Source organism: Cyanistes caeruleus, chromosome 21, assembly GCF_971803275.1.
Source record: "Cyanistes caeruleus chromosome 21, bCyaCae1.hap1.1, whole genome shotgun sequence".
In the NCBI taxonomy this organism is placed as follows: Eukaryota; Metazoa; Chordata; class Aves; order Passeriformes; family Paridae; genus Cyanistes; species Cyanistes caeruleus.
In genome coordinates, this window is record NC_141721.1 from 51,829 (window position 1) to 74,438 (window position 22,610).

General features: G+C 56.2%; 2 protein-coding genes across 32 annotated transcripts in view; one reads left to right on the forward strand and one right to left on the reverse strand.

Moving 5' to 3' along the window:
* Window positions 1-18: 18 nt before the first annotated feature.
* MLXIPL (MLX interacting protein like) lies at window positions 19-22,541 on the reverse strand. Of its 31 annotated transcripts, none has more exons than XM_086859829.1 (19): window positions 21,860-22,032; window positions 17,572-18,425; window positions 11,524-11,630; window positions 11,310-11,392; window positions 11,040-11,129; window positions 10,802-10,846; window positions 10,322-10,520; window positions 9,558-9,635; window positions 5,547-5,719; window positions 5,314-5,464; window positions 4,870-5,106; window positions 4,171-4,244; window positions 3,632-3,803; window positions 2,876-2,988; window positions 2,596-2,715; window positions 2,266-2,393; window positions 1,853-1,976; window positions 601-730; window positions 19-256 (listed from the first exon to the last, which is right to left on the reverse strand). In XM_086859829.1, exons 2-19 carry the CDS (start codon window positions 17,868-17,870, stop codon window positions 129-131), a joined length of 2,451 nt encoding a protein of 816 aa, XP_086715955.1. In that variant the 5' UTR covers window positions 17,871-18,425; window positions 21,860-22,032; the 3' UTR covers window positions 19-128. The 31 variants fall into 31 exon arrangements, with proteins under 31 accessions (XP_086715955.1, XP_086715958.1, XP_086715954.1 ...); XM_086859832.1 differs by having other exon boundaries at window positions 2,596-2,676; window positions 3,632-3,806; window positions 21,860-21,996; XM_086859828.1 differs by having other exon boundaries at window positions 3,632-3,806; window positions 21,860-21,996.
* The window catches only part of BAZ1B (bromodomain adjacent to zinc finger domain 1B), a 38,790-nt gene continuing 38,502 nt past the window's right edge, over window positions 22,323-22,610 (forward strand). The window contains exon 1 of the mRNA XM_086859801.1: window positions 22,323-22,585. Within this exon, the coding sequence (XP_086715927.1) occupies window positions 22,473-22,585 (113 nt within the window). The 5' untranslated portion in view covers window positions 22,323-22,472. The remainder of the gene's footprint in view (window positions 22,586-22,610) is intronic.

A 22,610-nucleotide genomic window follows, 5' to 3' on the forward strand; every position in this document is an offset into this window, starting at 1 on the left:
CTGAAGAACTACGCGGGGTCCGTGGCACAGCAAGTCCTTTATTGCAGGGGGTCGGGGCGGGACAGCTCTCGCGCAGTCTCGGCTCCCCACGCCGGTGCCCGTGGGACATCCCGGAAACCCCGGACCACTCAGGAGGAGGAGGAGGCGCTGGGGCGTTCCAGCGCCGCCACTGCCCGTGCCGCCTGCTCGGGGACACGGGCCGGGTCGCTGAGGATGGAGGTGGAGATGCTCAGCTGCCGCAGAGAGCTCAGGACGGCTGCGGGGACAGGAGACAGGGGGCGTCCTGGGGAAGATGGCGCTGCCCGGCCCGGTCCAGCCCCCGGAACGGTGGGACCGGTCGCTCCCGCAGCACACGCAGTGCAGTGAAACCCACCCTGAGGGACTTTGGGGAGGGCTGAGCCTGCCCTGCCAGGAGACGGGGTTAGGGCACTTCCGGCTCAGCTGGGGCGTGCGGGAAAGCAGTGAGCAGGCGCCCCGGGACATCCCACAGATAACTCCTACCGTCCCCCAGGACACCCCTGTCCTTTCCGCCTCTGTCTTTCCCTCAGTCCATGCCAACCCAGCTAGCTCAAGGTGCCACAGCCAGGCACAGGCACCTACTTGGCCGAAGCGCTGGGAGGGAGCAGTGCTGGTCCAGCCAGGCAAGGGATGTTTGGGTGAGGCTCTCCATGCTGGCTGTGGACACCATGCCATTGAAAGACTCAAAGAGAGGCCGGATGATGATACTGAACTGGTGGGATCAGAAGAGTTAAGGACCAGCTTTGCTATGACAATGGTCTCACTCTTCCCAGTGTGGGCATCACCCTCCTATGGCAGCAGGACAGACTTTCCCGTCTAGACATGGAGCAGAACTACTGGGGCAGCAGGACAGGCCATGGAACAGATCTGTTGAGTGCCTTCCCAGCACAGCACCACACCTGGCACGAGCCCAGACTGCTGGGGTCATGGCATGAGTGTCACGTGGGGAGGCAGTGCAAAGCCCCTGTCATGGCTGGAGTTTCCAGAAAAGGTTGCTGAGACACAAGATATGTCCTCCAGAGCAGGTCAGGGAACCAGCTAGCAAAGCGCTCAGGGGCAAGGTAGGACACCAGTGTGTCTCATAAGCTCCCCTGTTGCTCCCAGCCTGCAGGGACCAGCCTGGTAATTTTGTGCAGGCAGTATTCCACAGAGATACCTCCCACCACAAGCATGTCCTGGAGCCTGTACTGGCTTTATGGCACCCCATGTCCTGAGGAAGGAGTTCCCCAGCTCTTCCCCCAGAAGTCACCTCCACCTTGTTCCACATGACCTGTGCTGGATGGGACCATGGGCAGCAGTGCCTTTCATCACTCTGCCACTTGAGATTTCACAGACCTCACAGGCTCTGCCGGTGAGTCCCAGTGTGTCTAATCCGTACTCACAGAGGAGCAGATCCAGCCCTTTGCCCACAGGTTCCCTGATACCTTGATCCTCTCCATCCGTGTTTCCAGGGTATGCCGTGCAACCACTCAGATGAAGTCATCATGTCCCCAGTTTTGTGTCTGGGCTTATCCTAATCCATGGCTGCTGCCTCTCAGAGCCAGTTCCCATGTCATCAGGAGCAATTCCCTCCATAAGCTTAGATCCACTTCCCTTCTTCCCGAGAACCATTTATTCAACTGTTTTTGATCCCTTGGAGAAGAATATCCCTCCTAACCACAGAACATCAGTGTGTTCCCACCACGTGACTTTGGCTGGGAAACATCTCCCTGTGGTCCCCAAAGTCTCCCAAGTTTGAGGGACCCCCAAAGACCCAGTAGCAGCAGATGAACCAGAGCACCTGGTGTCTGGTGTAGGGTAAGAGGGAGCAGCAGGCACTGGCCCCAAAGGATACGATCCAGAACTTCCAGTTCTGCAGTGTGGAGGAGCGAACATACTCGTCAAACATTTTGCGCATGTGGTCAAAGCGCTGGCGTGTGATGGGCACCCCTGTGGCAGGCAGCTGCTCCTGGCACAGGCTGTGGGGTACAACCAGTGTCGTGGGGCCACGTTCAGGAGGCTGGGAGCCACAGAAGCTCAGCAGGAGTTACCAGCCACTGTCCCCCTCCCAGGGCAGGTGTGGGACCTGGCCCGACTCCATCCTGCCTCTTGAGCATCAGCCCTCCCACAGAGAGGGTTTGAAGAGGGACAGTCAGCTGGGAGGTGCTCCAGGGAGACCTGCTGCTGTCCTGGCACAGCTGCTTGCCCTGCCTAGCTACCCCAAAGCAGACCATGCTCCCCCATCTCTCCCCGCCATGGCCGCCTTACTTGATGGAGCCGTTGAGCTCCTCAATCTGGTCCCGCAGACGCTGTGCCTCATCCTGCAGAGCTGTCCGCTCCTGCTGCAGCTTGCAGATATATTCGGCTGTCTTCTGCAGGGTGGTGGCCTTGCTGATCTGGGGGGCCGCGGGGTGAGAAAGGAAGGGAGCCCAGACCACCCTCGCACGGCCGCACTGTGTGCCTGCTGTGTGCTCTAGCCTCCTGCACCACAGTCTGGGGCACAGGAGAGGAGCTCTGTACTGTGGGTCACAGCAGGGATGCAGCATCTCTGGGTGATGCCATGTCTCCGCATGCCCAGGGCTGGCCCTGGGTGCTCACCTTGATGCTGGGCTGAGCACTCAGTGTGCTCACCAAGCTGTGCAGCGTGGTGAAGCCAAGCTTGATGTTGAAGCGTCTCTTCTGCTCAGCGGAGATGTGTGTGATGCGGCGGCTCTCCAGCTGCAGGTCAGTGCCATCAGGCACCTCCCAGCAGCAGGGAGAGCCATGGGCCACCAGCCCCATTGTGGACAGGCTGGCCCAAAGCTTGAAGTGAGAGTGGATGGTGTCTTCAGGGGTGGAGGAAAGGGGGTGCATATGAAGTTGGCAGCTCCTGCCATACCTTGCTGGACTCAGGCCTTCCCAGACGGGACACAGGCTGGTGCAGGGAGATGCTAGTGCCCAGCTTTGCAGTGGGTCCTGGGGAAGCCTGGCTGGGCTTGGGCCAATCACTGCCTGAAAAAGGGAAGGTGCTGCTATGAAGAGAGGGATAGCAACAGCACTCGTGACAAGGTGACTTCTCAGCACCTGGGATGGGAAGAGAGGGGCATCCCACAGTGCTGCCCCCACCCCAGGACAATCCACCCCACTCAGGTGATAGGGATGCTCCACTTCAGCCTCCAAGCACACATTATCCCAAATCCCACTCATTTTACAGCTGCTCAGAAATGGAAACATCTGGGATTTGACATTTTAAATTCCCAGCATGTCTTGGGGTGGAAATTCCATGGAAAGAGTTGTGAGGGCAGCAAGGTTCTGGTGTGCAGCACCAAACTGAACTGGGAACACCAGAGCCTGGTTTCCAGCAGCCGTGCTGGTTACTGTGGGTGAAAGCGGATGCTTCTTGCTCCAAAACCAAACTCCGGGGTTTCAAAACCACAGTCCGACATTTTGCTCCATTTTTGTCTTTCTCTATTTCTGCTTTTGCTGCTGGAGAAAGCGGCAGGTGAAGGGGCACAGAAGGAACCCTCCATGCTCAGCCGGATAAATGAAAATAGCTGGGTTTGAAGCCAAAATTAAAATTCCCACAGTGTTTGGTCCAAGCTCTCTGCAGGAACCCCAGTGCCCTGTGGAGCTCCTTGGGGTGCTCCAGACTCACCACAAGTCAAGGTGGGGGACAGCTGCTCTGCCTTGGGGACTTGTAGGGGGCTCGGCTGCATGCCCACTGTGTGCAGCAACACTTGGGAAGGGCTGGAGCCAGGAGCCAGTCCTGGGCTCATCTGGGCCATTCTGGAGAGGAAGGTGGCAGGGACTTTGGGGACAGTGCTCTGCTGCTGGGAGAAGGCAGAGGGAAGGGGAAGTTGGGAGATCAGCACCCCATGCACACCAGGCTGGCCATTGCCCAGGCACTGGCAGCCAAACCCCCATGAGGGGATAGGGAAGGGGGATATGCAGCCCCATGCCACCATCTGCAGGGGCAGTCCCAGCAGCCCTGGATGTAAGCAGGATGTCTCTCACCTCTGCGTTGGTTCTTTTACAGGAGAAGAAACTCAGGTAACTCCTACTATCCCCAGCCACATGCCCCCTCCATTTCTGTCCAGCCCACAGCAAAGTGTGAGCCCCCAAAACCCATCTCCGCCCCTTCCCCAGCAGCCAGGAGAAGGAAATTTCCAACCCAGAGGGTTGTTTAGTGCTTACCAGTGAGACAGGGGCTGTGGGCATGAGTCCTGCACCCATCAGGCAAGGGGGATCCAGCACCGGGTCCTGCTTGGCTGAGGGGGCAGGGAGCAGATGGGAGCTGCTGCGTGGGGCTGTTGGGGCTGGGGTGACCTTCCCTGCCCCAGGAAACAGCCAGCCCCTCCCTACACCAGAACTGCTGCAGCCCCTTCCCTGCTGGATTGCCCCAGAGAACAGGGATGCACCTCTGGAGGTGTTCTCTTGTTCTCTTCAAAACAGGGATGTTCTCAGGAGCCTTGTGGAGGCAGGGAGCCCCAGCCTCTCCTCAAGCAAGCAGAGGGCCATGACAGTGCCAAAGGGACCTGTCCCATCACACCCACAGGCAGCGTATCAGGCAGGACACCAGTGACCCCCCATCCCGTTGTGCCAACAGGGCCATAGAGACCAGACTGGGGACACAGGAACTTCTCAGCAATGCCTGTAGCCAAGTTCTGGGGCTGGGCTGCATCTCCCCCTGAGGCCACTGAACCTAGGGTGATCCCTCAGGCATGGCTTCACCCCTGGATTTGGAATTACCCTGCTATGGGGACTGCCATGTGTCCTGCCCGGTATTCCCTGCATCCCAATGCCAGGGAAAAATGGGGTCCCCACTCTGTTCCCCACAATAGCATGCCCCCCATCTCGTTCCTGTGTCCCCCCACAGCCTCCCAACCCTGTTACCTGTGGTCAGGAGCTGGCTCAGGCAGGGGTTGGGCTCAGGCAGGTGGGACAGGGGATGTCCTGGCAGCCTCCTTGCCTTGGTGCCGCTGGACTTTGCCCTGGGCCACCCACCTCCATCCTGGGGCAGCCCCTTGCGGGGGGCAAACCTGGGGTTGCCCAGCAGGGCTTGGGGCAGGAGTTGGGAGACAGCAGGGCCGGGGTATCCCTGGGGCCCCATGCCTGTGGCATAGCCCAGCCCTGGGATGCAGGGGGAAAAGCAAGGGCTTGAGGGAGGGGAGGTAGTGTGGGTGACAAGTGAGGGGTCAGGTGAACTGCTGTAAGGGAACTTAGAGAGAGGGGTTGAGGCAGGGGAGAAGGAGGGTTCCAGGCTCAGCAGAGGTGCCTGGGGGGATGGGATGGTGGGGACATAGTGGGGTGTTGGTGGCTCCAGGCTGAGGCACTTGCCAGGGAAGTCGTACTGCAGTGTGGGCTTGTGTCGGAGCTGGGGACTGAGGCTGCTGGGTGCCACGTCGGGGTGTTCGGGGGGCAGGGGGGCCGGGGGCAGCTCGGAGCCCGGGAAGGTGCTGTGGAGGCTGAGCTGGGAGGCATCACTGGGCTGCAGAAGACATGGCAGGGTCAGGGCGGGTGACTGGTACACCACCAGTAAGCCACAGGCTACAAGCTGGAATCCCACTCACCTGGAGGAGGGTGCCAGGTAGGACTGGGGCCTCGGGACCCACAGGCAGACTCCGAGCACCCATCAGGGACTCCCCACTGCTGAACAGGGGTTCAGCCATAGGCGAGAAGCAGGATGGATCCTGGTAGCCCGGTTGTGTCTGAGATAGGGGTGGCCGGTGGCTGGTGAAGATTTCTGCAGAGCCAAGTGGAGACACAGTAACCGGCACAAGTGGACCTGCCCGGAGAGGAAGGGGACACCCTGGGGCACGAGGGGTTACTTCATGTTACGCCAGTTATGCCAGTAACATACCCTGTTACTGGCAGCTTGCACTTTTTGGGGCCAGGCAGCTCCAGCACATGTATACCCAGGGCCAGCATTGCCACATGCATAGGGGCAGAAAAACCCACCTGGAACTCCACCCAAGTGTGGGGACCCCATCCCTGACACCCAGCTGAGTTCCATGTGCTCCAGCCCCAGAGCTGTTCCCAGGGGTGTGTGTTGCTGTATCAGCCCCAGGCTGGGGCAGGGACTGTGACACCCTGGCTGGGGGGCAGCCACAGCAGAGGGGATGGGCAATCAGGTCATGGCATTCCCAAGCTGTGGAGATGGTCCCCTGGCATGGTGATAAGTTCTGTGCTGCCCAGTCCAGCGCTGCTGTATGCACAGCCTGCGGCTAACCACATCCCATGGCCTTCCCAAAGCTGAGCCGCGTGACCCTGCCGCGACTCCTGCTCCCTTCCTCTCTCCTTCCAACAGCCCTGGTCCTTCCGGAGGCCTAGACAACACAGCGCAAAGGGTTGGTCCCACACTTGTGGCAGTTGTCTCCCTGGGCACACCAGCCCCATGAATGCCTTGGCTCAGTGCCTGTGTCAGTGCTGGTTCTGGCATCACCACAAGGAGGGTTTTTCATGGAGAGGATGACTGTGGGACATGAATGGCACTGCTGGATGATTCCCTGTAGGATGGAGCAGGAGGGTTCACTGGGTTTGCTGCTTGGCAGCCCCTGGCACAGGCATAGTGCCTGAGCAGCCACTGGGGATAGGCACTTGCATGTCCTCTGGGAAGCACCCAGCTGTGCTCTCTAGCCCTTGGCTGGCACTGGCAATGCCAGCTCCTGCTGCTAGTTCTGCCTGTCTGGTGTGCACAGCCATGCTCAGGGCATCATCTGTGGTTCAGGCTCTAGCACCTGGGCTGCCCTGTCTGGGATTCACAAAGGCCTGAGACCCTGCTGAATCTACACCAGAGGAATATACATGCCAGCATTGTGGGATGCCATGAGACTGGGCACGGTGATGATTCCAGCATGCCAGCACTGCCATCTGAGGGGAACACTGGTGTGAGACAGGACAGAGCCACTGCTGAGATGTCCCAGTCAGCTCTCACGACTGCCCCTTAACCCTGCCACAGCCATTGTGAATCCCTGACAGCATGTCAGGGCCATCTCTGCCTGTCCACAGGCTAGCACTCAGTGTGTGCTGCGGTGCTGCCAGGCAGGAGCTTGGCCTTCCTGGGATGCAGTCTAGCCCCACCTTGCCCCCACCTCAGCCATGACCACACCAGGATGTCCCCACCACCAGCACTGAAGTTCTGCAGGTATTTATAGGCATTTGTGGTACCCAGGCTGTCAGATCCGATTGTGCCTCTTGCCATGCCTGTCAGACCCTCTTGAGCTTCTCACTGTGCTACAGGGATGGAAGGTGGCTGGCAGTCCCTGGGAGCCTTTTCCTCCCTTTCTCCTGCCCTGTCCTCACCCTGTAGCTCTTGCCCATGCTCCTCCTCACTGTTGTAATCACCCTGTTTTGCTCCAGGCAGTGCAGCATGGCCAGGGCACAGCCTGCTCAAGGGAGAAGAGACTGTGTGGTCAACAAACCACACCTTTGTTATCCTGCTCAAACCTGGGGATGCTCTCTAATGTGATTGGGCCTTCCCAACCCAAAGACCTTCCAGCACTTGTCCCAGGCTTTGGGGAGAGCCCTGCAGTGCAGCAGGGCATTGCCACCCCATGGGACGGACAGCCCAGCCCCAGTGCCCAGCACCGATCCTACCTGGAGCACGGTGCCAGCGCGGCACAGGGCTGGACGGCTCCCTCACCTCTGCCTTCAGGACTTCTCCATCTGCTTCACACTGCACTCCAGCACCCGCCGCAGACACGAGATGCTTCCTCATTTGGGGATTGGTTTGCAGGCACTGACTGACAGGCACTGAGCTCTGCCACACCACCCCACACAATGACAGCCCTGTGACCCCATGGTGCCCACCCCACATGCCTGCCCTGTGTAGCTTTGCACGAGGCTGCTGGGTGATCCTTGCTCCCAAGTTGCTTGCCCTGCTGAAAAATTGACCTTTTGGGACATAACTGGGTTGGTTGGCATGTAGCACCCCAATCTCCTCTCCCCACAGCCCCAGGGGTACATGGCACACACAGTACTCAGATGTAACTCCTTATCACCAAGGGAGCTGCTCCATCCAGGACAAAACTCCCACCAACAGGTCTCCAAGCACCCCATGGGATGCTGCTCTGTCCCAGAACACACTAGCCTGGCAGACCAGGAGCCACAGCTAGACTTGGGACTCTCTCCAGCCCTAGCAGTGTCCCTGGGATGAGGTGCTGGACATTGTCAGAGCAGAAAGGGATGTTTCCTCGTGATGTTGTGGTCTGCAGTAAGACCCATCTCATTGCCAAGAAGCACCCTGAAGCAAAACGCAGGCGTTTTCCCAGGAAAAAAGCCATCCTGATGATGTATTGGCTCAGAAAGGAACCACTGTGCTCCTGCCATCTCCTGCTGAGTTTAAGGCCATGCTGGGCCCTCAGAGAGGTGCTGGAGCTGCTATGACACCATACAGGACCTCTTGGGATAAGGGACACTTACCAAGTGTCAATTTGACCCACTTGGAGCTGTCGCACCTTCCAGCAACTGATGCCCACTTGGGGCACCAGGGACAGAAGGTGAAGCACCAGCCATGGCAACAGTCCCTCTTCCTAGCACACCTCACTCTGATGGGATCTACAGTTGGAATTGAGAGGATGCTGGCAGGAGTCTTCCCACCTCATCCAACCCAAAAGCATCCATCCCAAGGGCACCCAGGCCACCACCAGCCCTGACACATGGAGTGCCCAGCCTGCTCTCTGCCAGCATCTGGTGTTGCAACACTCCACAGCCATATGCTACAAGTACCCTTTTTTCCTCCTCCTGGAGGAAGTGGAGATGGGCCACAAAGTTCCAGGGTGCTCACAGAGTGGTCTGGAGATGCTGGTGCTGCCCAAGGCCATTAGCTATAGCTGGGTAGCCATCAACCCTCACCAGCTCCTATTCTGCACAGTGTGCACAGGCTACCAGCTCTAGCAGGTTTGAGGGCAAAGCTGGTCCCCAGTAGTGCCTTGCCCTGGCATCTGGGGACAGTGCTGAGACCAGAACATGTCCCCAGCTGACTGCATGGACATTCACAGCTTAGAGCTTGCATGGCAGAATGGGGGAGTTTGCCACTGCCCACTTGCTGGTGTTTCCTCAGCTGCCCCCAGCTGGAAAACAGCACCAGATTTGTCTTTGGGCAGCCTGGCAGGGACAGTGACTGGTCCCCAGAGAATGCAGCACAGCCCAGTGCAAGGTCCCAGCTCCAAGCCAACCACCCAGGCTGGCTGGGCAGTGCGGGGTGAAGAATGGACTCCGCAGAACCTACCCTCTAAAGGTTTCCTCTTCCTCTGGGGGACAATTGTACTTCCCCTATCTGCAGCCAAAATGAGGGGCTCTGGCACTCCTGGAAATACACTCTTTTTGTAGAAATCCCCTCCCACAGCTCCTGGCCAAGCCCTTCCTGACCTTCCATGGCTCTTTCCAGGGGCAGGTAGTCATAACAAGGCTCTGCCCTCAGCCCCTGCCCATCCATGCTGCTTTTCCTATGCCATTGGGTGTCCAGTGCTCTCTGCCTGTCTCAGCAGCTCCCACTGGCCAAACCTGTGACCCCGCATTTTAGGCAGACACAGGGCACAGGGCTGGGTGGGACGTGGTACTGTATCCAGGCTGCTTCTTACCTGATATGTCCATGTCATCCAGGCTGGGCTGCAGGGGTGCCAAATCCGGCTGTATCACGTCAGCATTCCCAACATACACTGGAAGAGGGCAGAGCTGGAACATCAAGGCTCAGCCACTGCATCCTGAAGACCCACCTTGAGGGCTGCTCCCACCACTGCCCTGACACCTACCTGGCTGCCACTCTTCTATGTCACTTCAGAGTCACCCTGTATCACTGCACCCTGCGCTGGGCAGGGAGGTTAAGTGCCTACCCTGCCGAGAGCCAAGGCCATCCCATCCCACCACTCTATCCATCAGCACCTCTAGGACCTCATCCATTTCCCAGGAACCCCAGTGAACGGCTGATCTTTGGCGCAGGACCTGGCTGGAGCTGCAGGTGCCTGAGGCACATGGCCAGGTAGGTACAGCAAAGAGTGGCTATGGAAGCAAGACCTGCCCTGAGGGGTCACCTGAAGGGGCAACGTCCTTCATGGTGCCTGTGGTCCCTGGGGAGCTCAGCCATGGGACAGTGCATGCTGGTACATAGGAAACTACAGGAGAAGGGGATGATCTCAACCTGCCCAAACACTCCTTAAGGATCCCCTCCCCTGGTGGCCCCTGTTTGGGCAGGACAAGAACATCCCTTCCGCCTGCTCCATCAGGGCAGGTGCCAGGGGACCCTGCCTGCCCAAAAGCATGACTGGCAGCTCTCAGAGGCTAAGCCAAGAGGCAGCATCTGGATTCCTCCTCCACATCCTGCTGAAGCATGATCTGCAACACCTACCATCCTCGGGGAGTGCCTGGTGGGTGCTGGGCATCTGTGTCATGGTGAAGAGGGTATCAGATATGTCCGAAAGGAAGGTGTCCAAATCGAAATGCTGCCTGCTCCCGCACTCCTCCTCCTCATCCCCAAGCAGCATGGGCACTACATTGCAGAAGAGCTGGTTGCACCATTTCTCTGTTGGCCTCCAGACATCCTCGTCCTGCATGAGATAGAGCAAAGGAGCCCAGTGGACACCTTTTGTGGGCAGGGTCCATGTCTGGCTCCCTGGCTGCTCCCCATGGCAGCTCCCATGCTCCCTGCAAACCTTAATGCCTGGCACATTGCTGCTTCCAGAGGGTGAATCCAGCATCCCAGATGCTTAGCATCCCATTCCAATGGGCTTATCATACCCTGGTGCTTTTCTTTGCCCTTCTGCCCAGTGCAGGGATGCAAATTGTACCCCACTTTCTCCCACTTCCCACCCTTTCTCAGCAGGCTCACCTGCTTTGGACTGCAGATCTCTCCCTCTCGTGCGGACTTTCGGAGCTGGAAGGAGAAGACGGCCTACGTCACCCCCCAGGCAGGGAGAACTCAGGGGGCCAGCCAGCATCCCCCTCCCATGCTGGCAAAAGCCTGTCACATCCTGCCCTGTGAGCCATGGCTGCAGGTTGGGCACGCTGTTCCATCCCACTGCTGGCACTGCCGCAGGATGGGGAGCAGCACGGGCAGAGCCACTCACCCGCTTCTTATAGTAGATCCTCCATTTGTGGTACTCCCTCATCACCACCTCAATGCGGCGTTTCCAGTAGTTGCCCTCCAGCACAACAGCCTGGGGGGCAGGACAGGGGGTCATGGCTGAGCTCCCTGGCCCCAGCACCCCAGAGGCAGGGCTGCTTTCCTTGTGCCATATCAGAAACATCTTTTCCAGCAAATCTGTGAAATGCATCGTGCCCCCAGTGCCACACAGACCTGCTGCTGTCCCAGAGAGCTGCAAGGGACTCTGCCCTACCTCTGGTTTTCGGTGCTCATCAGCCTCCATGCCCTCCAGAGGGGTGATGAAGCTGCACACAGGGTTTTTCCTCCGCTCCACATCTGCACAGGGGAGAATGCAGCTGGCTGTATCCATGCCCCATCCCTATCTCTGCACCTGTACATGGCCGTTCCAATGCCAGCCCCATCCCACAGCCTGGCATCTGGCAGAGTGGGGTCTGGCCCATACTCACACTGGATGTACCATGCTCTCCAGATCACGTTGTTGAGTCGAATTTTATCCCAGCAAAGCAGTCGCAGCCCCTTAAAATTCTTCCACTTTGGAGATACTAGCTTCCCACTGAAACACCAAGCAAAGGGGAGGCTGAGGGGTACCACCTTGAAAGATGCCCAGGGGCCACCAGCCTGGTGGAAGTCAGAAGCATGTGGCTCCGCTGCAGGTGTTTGCCAGGCATCTGTGGGAGCACCCACAGGAGAATTCCAAGCTTCTGCACACCCTGGGAAAAGCACAGCCCTAAACCTTGAGCTTCACAGACCCACAGGAGGTGTCTCAAACCCCTGGATTAAAGCACAGCACACTGAGGCATTGATTCCTTGATGTCTGAACCTCAACTTCGAGGCAGAATCCCGCTGCTCCCAACCAAGCCAGCTGTGTTCTGGCCCTGGGGGACAGGAAGGCGAGTCTCCTGGTGAGATGTGTGGTGACATGTACTGTAGTGGCTCTTGCCTCATCACAGTGTTTGGGCATCTAATTCTGACCTTCCCTTTAACAGCAGGCAAGGCTTGGAAATGCTGTCTTCAGCTGGGGCAGTCAGGGGCAGCCACTGTGGAGGGTCTGGGAAGGCAGGACAACACTGGAGGATGTTCAGGATGTTAAGGAACACTTGCCTGTGCTCCAAGACAGACACAGAGTGACATCAGCCCTGCCCTCAGACAGAGCTGCCCCAGCCTCTTCTCCACACTTATCCCTGCAAACCTGCCCACCCCAGCCTGAGCTGGGCTCCCTGCTTCCCAATTCCTGATGCCCAGAGGCAGCTGTGTTTGTTCTGCAGCTCATCTTAGTGTGGGTGGTGATGTCCCTGATGGGATCTGCAGTGAAAGGAAGCCTCATTTCACTCCCTGTTTCCATCCAGCCAAGGGACACAATCCCTCATGTGCAGCCACCCAGGAGGTCCTGAGGGCCCTGCTGCCCCAGGAGCTCTGTGGGGAAGGACAGGGTCCCTCTGCCTTACTTTGAGGTCCATTTCACCTCTCCAGCTCTCTCAATGGCCTCAGGGCAATGTCAGGTGCTCCAGGGGTCCCTTTGAGAGCTGCTGGCTGTAGGCTGCATGGCATTCCTGCCTGGGAAGCCATGTCTCTCTCTCCAGCAGACAGTTTGTACCCTAAGTATCTTGGTGCTGCTTTGACTCCCACGTTTTCTTGGTACATGCGTGGAGCAGGAAAGGTGGAGGCTGAGCTGGTGTCAGGGTGCTGTATCCCCTGTTCCCAGCCCCTTCAGGTGCCACCAGGCAGTGTCCCCAGGGAGATGCTGGGGATGAGAGTGGTGTATGTAGCCTCTGAGTTGTTCATTCAAACTTGTGAAACTTCTAACTGTTCTCAAATAATGATTTTGGTAGGTTCTGTTTTGACCTGCCTTGAAATCTGCCTCTGGCAGAGGGGGAAGACTGGGGAGCCCTACAATTCCAGAGCCTGATGCAGGGATGTGTCTAGGAGCAGGTGCAGGAGTGGATGGGGATGGTCTCCCAAGGGAGAACGAGCCTGACACACAGCCCCAGGGCCTGGGGAAGGACCTGTGACTCCAACCGGCAGAGAGTCAAGGCTGATACTGATCACTCCACTATCACCAGGATTTTGAACTTTCCCCAGGAGCACAAGGCAAACAGCAAGATGGTGCCAAGTGAAGGAGCCAATGGAAGGGACAGAATTCCTGGGCACGTGGCCAGATCCTGCTGGTCAAGGGCATGTTCCTCATTCACAGCCAGCTGAAAAGAGCAGCCTGAGCCTGTGGGACACATTGGCCTCGTGTGAGGCCCGTGGGCCATGGCTAGGAATTGCTGTGGGACCTGGAGGCAGCAGGGAGATGCCTCTGAACTTTACCACCACATGCCTTTCCCCCCCCTTTAATGATCCCTTTAGTTTTGGGGCTTACCAGGCTGATCTTTGCTCCCTGTTTTGCCTTGAAAACGGCCCCACCCTTCCTTGCAATTATCTCCCCTGGGGAGATTGATGCAAACTTCACATTGAACCGTGGGAGGGGTACAGGGTGCCCCAAACAGGCTGGGGGTCCTGGTGCCCTACACTGTCAGAAGGAGGGGAACATGAATCCTGCCACTGGCGACAGGGTGTTTGTGGGATAGGGTGAGGTGGCAATAGGGCTCAGCCTGGGTCCAACACTGGCATGGGTCCAGCAGCACCTTGTTTGGTCTGTGATTCATTTACCCATCCAGCAGTTTCAGGTGTTGCAGTCTTTGATTTCATGACAACACGAGTACGTTTTCATCTTCATCAAGAGCAAGACGAGCAGGGAAAAGAGGCATGATCTGGAGAGATGCAGGGCTGCACCAGCGTACCAGCCCAGTCCCTCAGTACAATCCTTGAACAGGATCAGCATCAAAACCTTAGGGAATGACAGAAGAACGGAGTGCAACTCCCTGCCACTAATGACAGCAGAGCCACAGTGCAGCATGGGTGGGTTAAGCCCAAGCACAATCATTCCCCACTCATCAGACCCCTTAGAACAGAGGTCTTCTTCCAGAAGAAAAATGGGGTTGCATGAACTCCTATAAGTGCATCCCTGGAGTCTCTGCCTGGTGTTCACTACCCCTGGGTGAGCATTTAAGGCACTGCAAATCAGAGAATCAGTAGCAGCAATTCCTCCTCTCCCAGGGGAGACAGAGGCTGATTAAGAAGTAGATGCCTTGTTTTAAAACACAAGAGAGGCAGAGTATATGTTCCAAGTCACTTCCCAGTCTTCTGGGAAGAAGTCTTGCCTACCAAGATAGATGTCACCAAGTGAGACCATGAGTGACTGCAGCTCACATCTCCCAATCTGCCCCCAGTTTTCCTTCCTTCAAGAGGATGTTCCCCATGTCAGTGATTCCCAACAATAAGTGACAGGATGGGGTGTGGTGATGGAGAGGATGAGCCTTCTTGTGCTAAGGTCATAGTGTAAGCAGCTCCTGAAGGAGCTCAGCTCCACCCTCAGTTTTTTGGGTAATGAGACACAGCCAGGTGGGCTACATGGAGAAACAACATTCTAGGGAAGGAGTCAAGGAATGCAGGATGTTGCAGGAGTGGAAAAGGATCATTACAGCAGGAAGCTGCTCTAAATGTCCTGGAATATAGGTAAAAAGGAACTGCTTCATCCTAGCCTTAGGAGGAAGACCTCAGAGAGGGGAGTTGCCTCTCTTTGTGGGGATCTGAGGGAACAAGTTACTGCTGAAAGCAAACCTTGATGAGGAGGGAACATTTCTTTACCAGTGAGGGGTGATGCACAGTCCTGCCCATGGAAGGAAGATAAGTCATATCCCCAGATTGTTCAGGCTGAGACAGGACTGCTATAATGTCTGGGAAATGCAGAGGGGGAGTGCTGGAGAGGGAAGGAATTCTAGTTGTAGCCACTGAAAAATATTTAGGGAAAGCTCAGTGAGTTGCCTTTGAAATTGTGTGAGCCCAGACGGCAAATGATGGGTGGCCGCAGCAGTCACAGCTCACCAGGAGACAGGATAGTTTTCCTCTCTGCTTCACACTGTTATGGCCAAGTCTGGACACTGTGTCCGATGGACAAAGAGGGAGATTAAACTGGAGTGATCCTGGAAAAGGATATCAAGGTGGTTGGGACTTACATATGTAACAGAAGATGAGTGTGAGGGATGGGTTTGTTCAGCCTGAAGAAGGTGAAGAGAGAATTACTGCCATCAGCTGCCCAAAGGAGGAGATGGAAGCAGACAGTTCTCAAACATGCACTGAGAAAGGCCAAGGGAAATGGCCATAATTGGAAGAGGTAAACTCCAAACTAGAGCCACGGACAGCAATTCCTTGCAGGAGAGGGGCAGCCCTGGGCAGGCTGGACAGGTGGTGGGCTCACATCCTAGGGCTCCATCTGTCAAAGTGATGGTCCTGAGCAATCTGACATGGCTTTGGATCTAGCCCTGCCCTGCACGAGGGCTGGATGAAGAACTCCACAGGTGCCTCCCAGGTGACAGCTTACAGTGGTTTCTCCTTGGTTAGGAAGTTAGTCTGAGCTTAACTGTGGGTGCTGTCTTGAGGGCTGGAGGATATTGGGCTGGTGACCCCGCTGCCTCTGGGAACCTGTCTGGGAAGGGAGTTGTGAAATGGCAGGTGATGTAGAGAAGTATCAAATCAGACACCACTAAATGAAGAAACGCACCAAAAACACTTAAATCTATTTTCCCAACCCGATACCTTTCTCCAGCTGCTGCCTACAAATGTGTCGAAAATGTACTTACAAAAGAAAGGCTGAGTGAGCCGGGGTTGTCCAGCCTGGAGAAGGCCCTGGGGAGACCTTAGAGCCCCCCTCCCCCACTGCTTAAGGAGGGTTCAAGAGAGCTGGAGAGGGATTTTGGACAAGGGCCTAGAGTGACAGGACAAGGGGGAATGATTTCACAGTGTCAGAGGGCAGGGCTAGATGAGATTTTGGGAAGAAATTCTCCCCTGTGAGGGTGGTGAGGTCCCAGCACAGAGAAGCTGTGGCTACCCCTGGAAGGGCAAGGCTTGGGTGAGTGTCCCACTACATAGGAGGCAGCATTTGCACTGCCATGCTCAGTGTAGGAGGGAAATGAGCCACTCAGAGTCCAGGGGGTAGGGAGAACTGGAGCAACGGAGCCCTGACTGCAGTGGAATGGCCAGTCCCCAGTCACACACAGTACTCCAACTGTCAAAGTCTTTGTACCCTGTCTGTTTCCACTCTGCCTGGGAGCTCCAGAGCCCAGGGGCACACTTGAAGCTATCTTGCACGAGTCTATAGTTTGAGCACCTTGTTGTGACAGTTTCTGTTTCTTCAGCCTCAAAGCTGCAGGGCCCAGGTATGGAAAGAATGGGGCTGGGAGAGGTCACAAGTGTCTCTATGTCCCCTGTTTGTGGCACTCAGGGGTGACCTGCCCAACCACGAAGCATGATCCTCACCTGGGTCACACCACACTGATGCTCCCTGTGCTCCCACAGAGCACTGCCTTCCCTAGCCCCTTGGAGCAGAGCTGTGCTGTGCTGGCAAACTAGGATGATCCCATCCACCACCTGGGATACGATGACGGGTCAGATGTCCACAACTATGTGGGTACTGGTACCATTTGGAGTGCTGTCTCTGTGCCCAGCATCCACAAGGACGTCCTGGCAGTGACCATATATCCTATGGCATTGAGTACCGAAAGACTCCAAGGCAAACCTGAGAGCTCAGCCACTGGATGACACCCTGGATGAGACAATGGGCATCTCTTCAAGGCTGCTTTGCTGAGATTTTGCTTTCACGTGGTAGGACATCATCATCTAGGTTTTCACATTTGGACATTTTGGGAAAGCTCTGCAAGCAGTTTGGCACTGACTCTAGAAGAGCAAGTCATGCTGATGCCATGCTGGAGAGAAATCAAAACCTTGGGGCTTGGCAAAGGAGGGGAGCTGCCTCCAAGAATGTGGACCGTGGCCATAGGAGACATTGCAGTCTGTCCTGTTCTCACCAAAGAGCTGTCACTGGACTTTGGCAATTTGTGTGGCAGGGGAACAATGCAGTCACCCATCTCATTTTGCAGAGAGAAGGAGGAAAGCATTCAGGAGACTTTGGGCAAAACCCATGCAGCCATGCAGCCCCAAGTGCTGCTGCATGTCATGGAATAACCTCAGGACATGGGGACAGAGTCAAGGACGGAAGGCAGGACTCCTGCTCTGGGCTGGATTGCCAAAGAACTGAGTATTAGCTGTCCACAGGGTCACTGCTGCTCTACAGAGCGTGCTAGGCCTGGCCATGGGGGAAATACAGCTGGGCACAGTGATACCTGATCTCATTGGAGAGCGGAGGAGAGTAAAGCTACATGTGAACAGAGAAGCTTCTCACCTCACTCCATAGCCAACAACCCAACATCAGCTCCTTCTCCCTGAAACTTTCCAGGATGGCAATTTCTGAGCATATGGCACATCACAGCCCATGGAGAAGAGGAGGAGGAGGTCAGATGGAAAAAAATTCCTGGCTGGGGAACGGGGCTCAGCTAGCCTCCTGCCTTCAGCTAGCTGGGGGTCTGTAAGACACACGCGAAAGCCCTGGGACTCACCTGTACTCCAGGCTCATGCACTCAAAGAGCCAGGTGAGGGTCGGATCGATACTCCGGGGATCAGCTGGTTCAGGCTCAGTATGGTGGTGCCGTCGCCGGGGCAGTGAGTCGCTGTGCGGGCATGACACCATGAAGTGGCCACTGTGAATGACCTGGGAGGAGTTCTGTGCTGCAGCGTTGGGTCTTGTGCCACCCACAGCTCTGGGATCCTCCGACTCAGAGTCAGAGTCAGAGATGGGGCAAGACCCAACTGGAGGCTCCAAGAAAGGTCCTGGTAGTCCCACCTGAGCTCCTGCCATTCCTGCCACCTACTGGGAAGCTCTTATGGATCTGATCCAGCACTGTGATCCACGTCCCGGTTGAGCTGAAGCCCTACAGGCACTGCATTGGCATCGAGCACATGCTGCTGGGCTCCCCAGTACAGGATACTGGCATCACGCCTCCTCCTAGGCACCTCCTCCACCCAGCCCACGCTGTCTGTTCCTCGCTCCAGGGTTCAGCAGTTATTCCCCAGGGCAGATTCGCTGACAGCTCTATTTATAGTGCTGGTGACTGATCCCGCCCATGGCACACCATCAGCAGGATGCGTCCAATGGCCACCAGGCACCAGAGCTTCAGTTCCATGCCAGTGTCCTGCTCCAGCAGCGTCCAGCTTTTACATCCAACTCCAGCCTTTACATCCCCCACACACCTGGGGAGGAGCACTTTGGGTCCCCTGTCCCTCCTTGCTGTGGCCAAGGGCTGACTGGCAGTCAGCTCTGTTTACCCGGAGTTAATCGTTGATCCCGGGTGCTGGTGGAGTGAGGAGCAGGCGGTATTTACCCAGTGCCTCTGCTTTAATGGATCTCCTTGCACTTCCAAGGGAACAAACACAGATCAAGGGACACAAACAGGTAAAATTATAGCAACGGGCACTCAGCTCAGCACAACACAGGCCAAGGCACTGAGCCAAGTGCTGAGCTGAGAAACAGCCTGAGGAAAACCTACTCCAAGCTGTGACCCAGCAGGAGAGGGGATACAAACAACAAATGTGACAGAGAACAGCTATGAGCTTGGGTATGGTGGGATTTACACACCTTGTGGTCACACAGTCCTTAAAATCAAAGAATTATCAAATCCTAGAATCATTTGGGTTGGAACAGACCTTAAAACTCACCTCATTCCATTCCCCTTCCACTAGACCAGGGACACCTTCCACAAGAACAACCTGGCCTGGAATACTTCCAGGGATGAGGCAGCCACAGATTTTCTGGAGAACTTGTGCTGAGATCTCACCACTCTCACAGGAAAGAATTTTTTCCTAATATCCAGTCTAAATCCAAACCTTCACCTCTGAGGTTTCCTGAGAGAGGCTGGCAGGTAGGGCTTGATGCATCAACCTCCTGCTCCACAACAGTGGATCCAGGATAAATACAGGATGTGGAATGTGTCATCCCAACCAGACCTGTGTCATGAGCATCTGCTCACTGGCTTGAGCCACAGAGGGACACAGCACGTATCATTTCAGACCTAAACCACTTCTTTTCTCTCTAGTTCCTGGTAAATTCTTTCCCAGCCCCACATCCTGAAAGAAGCACACGTGCCTGGTAAACATCCAGGCACAGATCTCAGATACCTCCGATGGAGGTACAGTATAAATGGGTGGGGTAAACCCGACATAGACAACTGCAGTCAGTGGAACCCTAATCCAGTTTGTAGATGCTTCATGACAGATGCTTTCATCTGGCTGTAATTAAAGTCTTCGCACCTGGAGGAGCTGCAGCTGCATGGACCTCGCATCTCCAGGTCCTCTATGGTGATAGCTACTTAACAGTGACAACCCGTTGCTGGAGTTTGCACCATCAATACGCACCCAGGAACGCCTGCCTGCTGAGCAGAGACTTTTCTCACAGATCACCACCCCAGCTTTGGTATCTCCCAGAACAGGACAAATCACCAGACCCTGAAAATGTAGCCACTTCCCTCCCCAGCAGAGCCAAACAGCCAGCCCACGATGGGATTTTCCTCTTCAGGAAAAGGGGAACAGCTGCACACTGTCCAAATGCAGGAGTGCCATCTCCTGGGCCCTGGAAGACAGTATACAACAGCCTCGGAAAACCATCCTGGAGTAACTCAGAGCTCTCAAGGCTGAGAAGCTGCTGCAACGGGCAGGTACTGCCCATGAAGAGAAATCCAACCTCTGGGTGGCTCAGCAAGCAGCCGCAGCTCTCTGGTGAGTGTGTGCTTAACCTGTGCCAGGAACTATATACAATTTCCCAGACTGAAAAATGACTGGGGGACACCAGACCTTTACCAGTCCTGTATCGACAGCAGAGGGTTGCGATGCCTCAGATCCCAATGGTTTGCTATGGAGGACCGGGCACATGGCTCCACAGTGGATGTGCAGGCACAGGCAGCTCACACTCCCATCCCTCCCTGTGGTCCTGCCTCCCTCAGCTCCCTGCCCTGCCTCCAGCTGCCCCGAGGCTGCTCCCAGCCCAAGGACCTGTCCTGTGCCTGCTGCCCCCATCCCTGCATGCTGCCATTCCCCAGGGTCAGACCCCCTGATGTGTCCCCAGTGTCAGAGCTACAGAGTGGCCATATTCACACAACACTGCCTTTCAGCTAAGCATGTTCTTCCCAAATTATACTGCTGCATAGGTCTGCATCTGCTCCCCATTCCCCCTCAATTCATTACACTCCAGTCTTCCTTCTCGTCCCCACTTTGCCCTGAAGCCCACAGGCAGACATACACAAGTAAAATTTCAGTTCACATACTCTGACAAAATAACATGGAATGAAGCCAACGTCAGTGTGAAATATCACAAGAACCTGTTTCATTGGCTGTGAGCTGACCGTGTTTTCAAGCAACTCCTACAGCAGCTTACAGGGGTAATGGGAATCCTCAACAACCAGTCTTACACTCACTGATGGATTTATGGCATTACCTATCTGTTCTGGTACTAAATAGAATCACAGAATCATGGAATGGGATAGGCTGTGAGACCTTAAAGATCATCTTGTTCCATCCAAATCATGGACAGGACAACTGTTCACTAGACCAGGCTGCTCCAAGCCCTGTCCAGCCTATCCCTGGACACTTCCAGGGATGGGGCATAGCTTTAGTGGGAACCTGTTCCATTGCAGAATACTACTACCAAAAACAATCATGTAAGAGTGAACACTTGTGTTACAGCATTACCCTTCTTTCCTGCCCGTTTACAATGCTGTGGAAAATACAGCGGATTTCTGATTCCAGCAGACACTGCGCTCTGTGCTCCATTATGCAACTGCTGTGTTCCAGGGATACTCACAGCACAAATGTCTTCCCAGAATTACAGAACACCTCAAATAAGTGTGCACTTAGGGAAGTTAAATGCTTTTAATACTTCACCAGAAGAAATTATGGAATCCTCACTCCCATAAAGCAATCTAGTAAACACACAATAGTAATCTGATGATTACATCTACAATCTGGAAAACAGCGTGTGAGATCCAGTTACTCTTCTGTCTGCTAGGGATATAAATGACACCATTAACTCTGTTGCTCCACAGCAGAACCGGTCTCAATTCATACATCCCCTTGCACCAAATCACTCAGCATAAACAGCCTGACACGGGGCACGGTTAGACTGGGCATTGGGAAAAAATTCTTCCCTGTGAGAATGGTGAGGCCTTGGCACAGGTTGCCCAGAGAAGCTGTGACTGCCCCATCCCTGGAAGTGTCTCAAGGCAAGGGTGAATGGGACTCGGAGCAACTTGGTCTAGTGGAAGGGATCCCTGTCCATGGCAAGGGTTGGAACAAGATGATCTTTAAGGTCCCTTCCAATCCAAACCCTATGATTCTACGATTCCAAGCAGTTTTCCAGGGCTGCTGCTTCTCATCCTGAAGCAACCACAACAGGGCTGTATAATGCAGACCTAGTTAGTCTTCAGTGCCATGAGCAGCACAAACTCAGAATCCCTAGAAGATATTTGCACATTAAACACAAATCTGCTTTCCCAAGCCCTGGGAAAGATGTATGAGATCACCGTTTCTGCTTTGACTGCTTTAGGCAGGCAGTGCTCGAGCTGCTGCCCCTTCAATCCCCGGGAAACATTCACGACACAAAAACTCCCACACATTTCCTATGAAGCAAAAATAAAGCCATAAACCCACCCCACAACTCTCGAAATTTTTGCCTTCCTCCATTCCCAGGAGCAGCACCCACGGGGTGGCTGGGCTTCCCTCCCCACTTCCCCCACAGCCGTCAGGCCGCGGCTCCCTTCCTCTCCTCTTCCTCCTCATCCGCCCCGGAGGCCAGCCCACCGGAGCCGCCGCTCCGCTTCCCTGCAGAGCGGAGGGACTCAGCGCCGAGGAGACGCTGAGAGCTCGCACAGTTGGACCCGGCCCGGGCCTTCCTAAGAGGGCAGCTGCGCCCGCCACAGACACCCCTACAACCCCACAATGCCCCGCGCCAGACGCGGAGGACAAAGCCCAGCGCGCGCCCCGCCGCGGTAGCCGGATAGGCGCGAGGAGAGGCGGTGGCCAGAACGCGTTCTGATTGGTGGCCGCGGGACTGGAGGGGGCGGAGTGCGCTGTGATTGGCCGTCACGAGACAGGAGGGAGGGCGAATAACGGGGGGCCACAAAATGGAGCCGCGCAGTGCGCCGCTACTTACATAACGTGACCTCTCACCCCGCCGAGCCGGCGGGGTGGGGCGCGGCGGCGCGATCGACCGGCCGCGCGGCCAATCCGCAGCTGGCGACTCGGGCGCCCCGCCAATAGACTGTCGGCGCCGCAGCGCGGGGGGTGGGAGTTGCGGGGCGGGGCGGCAGGGTCGGGGCGGGCGCGCGGGGTCGGTCCCGCCGCCCGCCGTGAGGGGGAGCGGAATCTCCCGCCATTTTTCAACCGTCCCGCCCGGGCCCCGTCGGCTCCCACCATGGCGCCGCTACTCGGTCGCAAGCCGTTCCCGCTAGCTAAGCCATTGCCGCCGGGGGAGCTGGGCGAGCGGTTCGTCATCCCCCACACGCAGGAGGCCTTCCGCACCCGCGAGTATCCGCCACACCGGGGCGCGGAG

Coding starts and splice junctions, on each gene's coding strand:
- MLXIPL (XM_086859806.1), bottom strand. CDS start 22,474: ATGGTGGGAGCCGACGGGGCCCGGGCGGGACGGTTGAAAAATGGCGGG. Junction 11,130..11,309: donor ATGAGCACCGAAAACCAGAG/GTAGGGCAGAGT, acceptor CCTGCCCCCCAG/GCTGTTGTGCTGGAGGGCAA. Junction 257..600: donor CCTCCCAGCGCTTCGGCCAA/GTAGGTGCCTGT, acceptor CTGTCCCCGCAG/CCGTCCTGAGCTCTCTGCGG.